The 9098-nt window shown below is 48.0% G+C and overlaps 1 protein-coding gene across 1 annotated transcript in view; it reads left to right on the top strand.

Moving 5' to 3' along the window:
• The first annotated feature begins 1633 nt into the window (after nt 1-1633).
• The window catches only part of Xkr6 (XK related 6), a 216481-nt gene continuing 209016 nt past the window's right edge, over nt 1634-9098 (top strand). Inside the window, exon 1 of the mRNA XM_057786550.1 lies at nt 1634-2388. Within this exon, the coding sequence (XP_057642533.1) occupies nt 1634-2388 (755 nt within the window). The remainder of the gene's footprint in view (nt 2389-9098) is intronic.

Raw genomic sequence — 9098 nt, 5'->3', positions numbered from 1 at the left:
GTATATATACTCATGAAAACTTGTGTCCTACAATGGGGTATTCTCATCATTCAAGATCACTCTCAAAAGTTGAGTAGTTCTTACAGTGTTAAATGTCATATGCACCAAAATGACTACTAAAGCTGTCAAAGTAACTCTTTCTACAGAACCTAATTGTTATAAACATATTATCTATTTGTCTTCTTAGCATTCCTGAAAAAGCTATTGCCATTATTAGCCTTTATTGAAAGGAAAGTGGTTAAAAAATCTACAGAGGTCGATGAGAAAATACCAGTGCTTTCTCTTCACCTTTTTCTCTTCAAAATGCATGTTTTAACTCATCAGTAACAATTAAGTAGTTTGCTGTGTCTTTCACTGAAGGAACATTGTAATTCAAATCCATTCAATGCTGCCTCACTTGTGCAATTTGTTAGCCAAGATTTCATAGTGTCCTCTGCACCTATTTTAATGATATAGCACATTAACAACATTTCCACTCACTTAAAGCCATGTTTACTAACAGAGCCTTAGCACCTCCCAAAAAATCCTCAAAGACCAGTTTCACACATTCAAATTGTCTGAACAAGTAATTGATACGTACAGCATTAAGCTCTTTTTCAAATCAAGGTCTTTGCAGAGTTTTAGAATTATGTTTAAAAAAAGGTTGGTAGAAGTATGTTTGATTGTGCAGAAAACACTCAAGGTCATAAGATGCCCATCCAATTTTTGCTATAACATGAAAGGTAACCAGGCTGATTTCTAGCTAAAGTTTCTCTCTCTCTCTCTCTCTCTCTCTCTCTTTAAATTTTCTTGAGGGAACTTTGGAAACTTTATTACAAAAGATGGGAAACTTATCAAGTGACAGGAAAATCAGGAGGTCAATAGAGCTTAGAGGTTCCTAAACATAAGTGAAAATCAGTAAGTTTGTGGAAACTATACTGACTTATGTAATTTTTTTAAAGCCCCTCAAGATAAGAAAACAACACGGATGTAAGAGAAAAAAAGAAAAACAGCCCAAGAGGTGAGACAGTCATTTTGATGGGGGGGGTGTCTAACTACACAATGAGGTCATCCTATCTCCCGGAAGTGACAAGTAATCACCTGCTTTGCACTGGCTCCGCCCCTTCCCTCAGAGGTCCCGCCCCTCCGCCAGAAGCCGGCCGGGTGTTAGGGGGCGTTTCTCCCAGAGCAAAGCTGAGAGCTGCAACGCAGAGGAAGGGGACCCCAAAACGTCTGGCACTGCCTCCTCCAGGGAACACTTTGGACCGCCTCACTCAGCCCAGCGGGATTCTGAAACGCCGAGGGGTCAACCTGATGGGTTTCGGGGTCAACGGAAGAGGGGAAGGGGAGCCCTGGCGGGGAGAACCCCCCGGTCCCCCGCCCAGCAGCTGAGGCACAGGAGGGCGGCCATCTTGGCCGGCAGGGTAGGGCCAGGAGGCTGCGGGCGCCGTGCGATTGGGGGGCTCGCCCGGAAGTGACGCCACCCGCCCGGAAGCGGAGGGGGTTCCCTGGCCCACTCCCCCCCGTTCGTCTGCTCCCCCGCTTCCTCCCCGCCCCCCTTCCTCTCCATTCGTTCCCCCCCTCCCCGGTCCCTGCCTTCTCCCCCCCACCCGTCCCTCCCCCCCCAATCTCCGGAGCTGGGAAGAGAGTCAAGATGGCGGCGAAATCCGATGGCGGTGGCGTGGGGGTGGGCTTCGCCCAGCTGCACAACCTGGACGAGGCGGTGGGCAGCGGCGAGGAGGACGGGGAGCCCGGGGGAGGCGGCTGCGGCGGCGGCGACGGCAGCGAGCCCGGCGAGAGCAGCTCGCTGCACATCTGCCACTGCTGCAACACCTCCTCGTGCTACTGGGGCTGCCGCTCCGCCTGCCTGCGCTCGCTGCTGGGCAAGAAGCCGCGCCGCAGCGCCGCCGCCGCCGACGGGGGGGACCAGCCTCTGCAGCCGCCCGGGGCCGCCGGCCGCCACCCCCCGACGCCTTCGGCCGGCCGACCGCAGCCCGCGTCGCCGCAGGTGGAGCGGCCGTGGCTCGACTGCCTGTGGATCGTGTTGGCGCTGCTGGTGTTCTTCGGGGACGTGGGTACCGACCTGTGGCTGGCCCTCGACTACTACCGCAAGGGGGACTACGGCTACTTCGGGCTGACCCTGTTCTTCGTGCTGGTGCCGTCGCTGCTGGTGCAGAGCCTGAGCTTCCGCTGGTTCGTGCAGGACTACACGGGCGGCGGACTGGGCGCCGTGGAGGGGCTCAGCAGCCGGGGACCCCCAATGATGGGGGCCGGCTACGGCCACGGTGCGGCCCGCGGCGCCCCGGGTGTGGGGAGCTCGGCCACCCCGGGGGCGCAGCGTCTGTGCCGCCTCTCCGTGTGGATCTGGCAGTCGGTCATCCACCTGCTGCAGATGGGGCAGGTGTGGAGGTAAGAGCACTGCGGGGTAGAAGTGGGGGGGGGCTGCGGCCGCGCGCGGGCCCCTCGGACGGGTCGGGCCGGGCTGGGTTGAGCGGGGTAGCCGCGCGCTGTCCTAGCATCTCGCGACGGTCAATAGGATGCCTGCTGGCCACGCCTTTTGGCCCAGGGGAGGCCCCTGTTTGCCCATCTCCTTCCCCGGGTAGCACTTGGAGGGGACCCTGCCTTTGCCCTCCCTCTTCTCTGCAGACCTCCATCCCGGTTGCCCCTTAACGCCCCGGTGTCCCAAGGTAACCGGCGCTCGCTCTCTGCAGCCCGGCTCGCATCCTGGAGGGAACCTGGCTTCCTCCAGCCGGTTGCCCTCGGCCTTGCCCCCACCACCCCTTCCCTGAGAGACATTTCCTTTCTCCCTCACCTCCCGTTTTCTCTCTGCAGTGGCCGGTGTCAGGCCTCTCCTTAAAGCACTCCTTCCTTTTACGCCCCTCCTCCTCCTGCAGCCCCAGCCCCTGCTAATGACTCCACACCTCTGCCCTCCTTGAAGGAATAATGACTTTTTTTTTTCTGGAATAGATGTGCCCTTTTTGCAGTGACAGGGGAAAAAATGAGATGCTATCTAATGGCAGCAAACATTTGATGTTAACTCTCACCTCTGGAAAATCACTGAGCCACTTGGGCACCTATTCTGTTTTTAATGGCCAGGCCTATGTGCGATTTCTGTTTACATCCAAGATGCAAGCTTGGCCTCAAGGCCCCTTTCCTCCCTTCTGTAAAGTCCTGGTGCGTCAGGTGCATCTCTCAAAACCACTTGCCAAGGAACCCTAAATATGTACCTCACCGACTGGCTACCCCACCGACTGCCTCATTAACTGTCTACCTTACCGTCCACCTCTCTGACTGATGGCTTCACTGTTTACATCACTGCCTCGCTGACTACTTTAACTCTACCTCGCTGACTACCTTCATTGTCTGCTTGCCTCCTCACTGTCTACCCTCACTGACTGCCCCAGTGCCTGACTCCCTCACTGTTTACATCACTGCCTCATTTACTACCCTTATGGTCTGCCTCACTGATGATCTCACTGTCTTACTCTCTGACGACCTCACTGACAGGCTACCTCACTGACAGGCTACCTCACTGGCAGGCTACCACCACCTTACTGACAGGCTACCTCACTGGCAGGCTACCTCACTGACAGGCTACCTCACTGACAGGCTACCTCACTGACAGGCTACCTCACTGACAGGCTACCTCACTGACAGGTTACCTCACTGACAGGCTACCTCACTGACAGGTTACTTCACTGATAGGCTACCTCACTGACAGGTTACCTCACTGACAGGCTACCTCACTGACAGGTTACTTCACTGATAGGCTACCTCACTGACAGTTTACCTCACTGACAGGTTACCTCACTGGCAGGCTACCTCACTGGCAGGTTACCTCACTGGCAGGTTACCTCACTGACAGGCTACTCTTTGGCAGGCTACCTCACTGGCTACCGCACTGGCTACCCTCCTTGCCTCATCCACTGACAGGCTACATCACTGGCTACCCCACTATCTACCTTTTCCACTGCCTGTCTACCTCACTAGCTCAACCAGCTAGATTTCTTCACTGTCTCTCCGACCACTTCACTAACTGATTGTTTCGCTGGTTGCATCATTATCTCACTACCATCTCTGTTTACCTCGCTGTCTTCATTGCCTGCCTCACTGTCTACCTCATTGTTTACCTCATTGATTACCTTCACTGCTTACCTGACTATGGCATTGTTTGCCTCACTGGCTCACCGTCTGCTGACTGTCTCAGAGTCTGTCTGCCTACTGAGTCCCTCACTACGACTGCCTTAGTACACCATTACCTTCACTGTCTGCTGACTAACTCACTGTCTACCTACCCGCCTCACTGACTGCCATTGCTCTTCTCCCTGACCATCTCCCCGTCTACTTGAATGTCTGCTGATTATCTCACTGTCTACCGACTGCCTTCCTGTGTGCCTCGCTGCCTGGCTGATTCCTTTCACCATTTACCTCACTGACTGACTACTGTCGCTGTCTACCTCACTGACCGTCTACTGTCAGTGTTTACCTCACTGGCTACATCAGGAAACCATTGAAATCTTAGTCACCCTGCACCCTCCGACTTATATCAGCTTCAGTGTGTTCTGGAACCAATGACTTTGTCAGTGACAGCATTTGCAAGGGGAACAGTTTTTCTAGTAAAGCCTACACAAGGATGAATCCTTTTGCTACATTTCCTCTGAGGAGACTGGTCTAGACTTCTATGCCAAGTAGATATCAGACCTCAGTACCTCAGCTGATAAAACTGTACTCGGGTTGGATGTACAGTTTGTGTTTTGAATGTTTTCTTCCGATCTCTTCTGACTCATCAGAACATCTCAGAAAGCATGAGACTGAATTAAAGCCTTGTCCTGCAGAGTTGGCATTCTGATTCATGGAAAAGCTCACTTTCATGAGACTGATCTTGGTTTTCCAGGTTAATCCCAGTGACTATTTCTCTAGCTGCATTCGTCTGCAGATAATTTGTTTCCTGCTGATAAAAATTTACAAACAGGAAATTAAAATTTTTTGTTATGAGCATAGCTGGTCAAATAACATTTTGAAAATAAATCTTAAATTTAAAATTTTAACCCTTTCCCTAAATAATTGATGCTGAATCAAAGTGTGCTTGGCATTGGGGATATAGTTGTTCAGTCTGTTGGAGACTGGTATGAACAGTGGGGGTCAAAAAGTATGGGTCTGAGAGCTATCTTGAACTGTTAGTAGGGATTTTACAGCATGTATTTAATAACTAGGCTTCTGTTTGAACAAACTGAAATTACTGTCTCCTGGTCTCGTGTAGTGTCACGTTAATTTTTCTGGGAAAATTAATTCTAATGTGTTCTATTCCATTATTTGGAAGTAAACTTTTGGGACCAATGAAATTAGAGTTCAGTGTCAATATTTTTGTCAGGATAATCTCCCCCGCCCCATGCCTCTTTTAGCCAAACTTAATTGTGTCTGGGCAAAGTTGAAGTCTAGATTGTGGGACAAATGGAAAAGTTTTAGATTTAGCTTTTAGAATTTAAATGGGGTGCTGTATTTGCTCCCCCATCTTCATTTAACTTTTCAAAGTCTTCACTGGAAAGAAATTATGGAAGATGCCTGTGCTTTTAGTATGTCAAACTTTCAGATTGGATTTTATCTTTACATAGCTCGTAGAGTTATAGTATTAAAAGACAGGATAATTCAGCTAAGCTGTTTCATCTCTGTTGCTCCATTTCTAAAGCAGTATTTACTGGGGAAGGATTTTCATTTTTTATTTTTGGACTGATTTTGCTTGAAATGCTCCAAGAACAAGGTCTGCTCATTAATACCTGCTAGGCATGTTGTTTGCATTGAAATCATTCATGCGGAATAGCTTGTGAGAAAGGTTTTCGCTCTTTTCTTGTTTCTACCTCTTGGTAAATGGTTGCTTGTCAACATATATAAGCACCCGTTAACTCAGTCCTTTACTGCAGTTCTTTGGGGTTCTATTTGTTTCCTTTATCACATTTGTGACCCAAATTGTGCTATTTCATGTGGTTACATGGGATCCTGGTTAGGAAATTTATCATTTGATTTGGGCCATGTTTCTAAGAAAAGTTATCTGTTAAGTTGCACATTGTCAAAATCAATTCCATTAAACACTGACTGAATACTTTTTTAAACATGTTTTAAAATATAAAATTTCAGGAGTCTGCTTGGAGAGAATATGGTGTCTCTTTAAGCACTTGCTCCCCCTGATTTTGAGGAACATTCTTCTTGTCTCTTGGGCCAAGATGGCACATGCCTGACATCTTTGTCATGCCAAGCCCAACTTGGAGCAAGGAAAAGTAGCTGTGTCTTAGGGTTAGCATTGCTGGGATGAAACGTCATGACCAAAATAAACTTGGGGAGGAAAGGCTGACAAAGCCTGAATGATAGATCATTGAAGGGGAAGCCATGCCAGAAGCTCAAACTGGATGGGAACCTGGAGGCGGGAGCGAATGAAGAAGCCGTGGAAGAGTGCTGAGTACTGGCTTGCTCAGCCTGCTTTCTTACAGCATCCCGGAGCACAGCACAGGGATGACACCACCCACCACTGTCTGGGCCTTCCCACATTAATTAGGAAAGTGCCCTGCAGGCTTGCCTGTAAGCCTCGGTTAGGGAGGTGTTTTCTTATTTGAGGTTCCCTTCTCTCACACGACTATAGTTTATGTCAAGTTAACCTAAAACTAGCCAGCAAACACTGTGTTTGTAGTGATTTGGTGTGGTGAGCCTGCTTCTGTGGAGCATCAGAGTGTGACGGAGGGCTGTTTAGTGCAAGCTTTCCTGGCACTAATTGGTGAACATGTCACTTACTGTGTAGCATGTGCACCATTCTTCAGGTGCTTTTCCTGGGGATAATAGGTTGTGTGCATCAACCATAGTGACAATTCACTGCACTTCTATACAGTGAGCCGTTATTAAAAAGTGAGACCATTTTTTAGGTGGCTCTGGAACAGAATTGTGTGACTGAGTTGCATGTCTGTGGCCATGTTGGTCTTTCTGCAGCATTTTGGCCTTTGCATTTGGCTACACCTTTGGAAGGTACCCAGTGAGGGTAAAAAAAAAGTTTAGGCTTTGTGTTAATTTTGGAGGGGCAAGTAAAGGTAGACAAAGCACGCCTTGCCCTGCCCCAGCTCCCGGTTAGGGTTGGAGAGGGTGTGTGTGGAGTACTTGCTGGGGTGACACTTACTAGAAGTAACTCTTGATACTATGGAATGGCAAAGAGAGTGGAAGAGAATTGAGAAATCACTAAGGAGTATGGGAAATGCATCAAGTTCTGTTTTATACATGAATCAACTAATTTACATTTTGCACCCATTCTACAGATGGAGTAGGGTCAGGGGTTTTGTAACCTTTGCCACTGGTTACTGGTGGAGGGAAGTTTTGACAGTCTCTCAATGATGGCAAAACTGGTCCCGCTGTTCTCCCTAATGGGATTCTTTTCCCTGAATGAAGGCCATGACAGTTGGTGTGGCGACCTCAGCGACTTTGCTTCCCTCTGAGAGTCTGCTCTTCTGATTAGTCAGAATCAAACTGTGGTACCCCTGGAGTCTGGGACACTTGTTGATGAGCTGAGGTTCTCTGAGACCTTGCTCTGTAGTCTAATGTATTAAACCCCATTTGGCATTGGGGCAGAGTCTTAAGTCTTGTAGCTGATGATGACATCAGATGTGGCACAGCTGAGGACCACCAGTGAGCTTGACTTGAGAGCATTTTCAGCAATCAATTCAACTCTTTTTCTCAGAGTAGATGGCTTGCAGCCCTAAAAATCCAGAATGCCCAGAGGATATGGCCGGGTTGACCCCTCTGGGCCACCATTCATGCCTATAGTTACATCTACAAGCTGTCTCTATTTATTGTTCTATGTTGATCTGCTGGAAATGCCTCAGGGTTACAAATGCATCCCGCTCACAGCTCACCTCAAAGTCAGATATTCAGATCCATCATGAGAGATTTTGTTCTGAGTTCTGGCATTGGAATGATTCCAAGAATCTTAAATATTAGGGACGGGAGAGATGACCCAGCTCTTCAGAGTACTTTCTGCTTTTCAAGAGCAAGTTCAGTTCTGGAGTTCAGTTTCCAGAACCCATGTCTGGTGGCTCCCAACCTCTTGTAACTTACATGCAAACAAAACACCCACACCCCATACATATAGAGTAATTCTCTTCTCTTTTCTTCTCTTCTTCTTCTTCTTCTTCTTCTTCTTCTTCTTCTTCTTCTTCTTCTTCTTCTTCTTCTTCTTCTTCTTCTTCCTCCTCCTCCTCCTCCTCCTCCTCCTCCTCCTCCTCCTCCTCCTCCTTCCTCTCTCTCTCTCTCTCTCTCTCTCTCTCTCTCTCTCTCTCTCTTTCTTTTTGAGACAGGTCTTACTATGTAACCTTGGCTGGCCTGCAATTCACTGTGTAGACCAGGCTGGTCTCAAACTCAATGGAGAACCATCTTGCTCTGCTTTCTAAGTGATTGATTAAAAGCATGCTTGACAGAAATAAAACAAACAAACAAACCAAACGGAAATCTTAAAAGAAAAGAACCTAAGAATTCTGAAAGTGTAGGCTTCCCGTAAGTTCCCCAGCCGTTGTAGAGAGGAGCAGTGAGAACACAGTTGCATCATCTTAAATTCCTACGGCATTTACAGGAGTACTTCTAAGGAGAAAGGATACATTCTAGATCGCTTGGGGTTGTTTTGTAAACTTAATCTCTAGCCAGATTAGGTTTAGTGAGGTAAGAATGATGAAGGGTCTCTGGATGGTTTTAGAATATTTTACAAAGATTTATTTATTTATATTTCTTATGTGTGAATATTTTCCCTACATGTATGCATATGTACTGTTTGCTTCTGCAGAGACCAGAAGAGGGCGCCAGGTCCCCTGGAACAGGAGTTAATGGATGGTTGTAATTTACCATGTAGTAGTGCTGGGAACTGAACCTCAGGTCCTCAGCAAGAGCAGTCTGTGTTCTTTAGCGTTGAACGATCTCTCCAGCCCCTGTAGGTGATTTTAATAGAACTTAGGTATTTAAACAGTAGTTGGCTTAGGTTTCTTTTAAAATCTGGAATGGGGTTGATGAAAATGTAGATTATATAGTAATAAAATAATTGGTGTTGCCCTATAGTGTGCTTAAAATTCTGAGTGGTGTTGTGGAAACATTTGACACTA

Source organism: Chionomys nivalis, chromosome 12 (assembly GCF_950005125.1).
Source record: "Chionomys nivalis chromosome 12, mChiNiv1.1, whole genome shotgun sequence".
NCBI classification, from domain to species: Eukaryota; Metazoa; Chordata; class Mammalia; order Rodentia; family Cricetidae; genus Chionomys; species Chionomys nivalis.
This window is presented reverse-complemented; position numbering and strand designations above follow the sequence as displayed.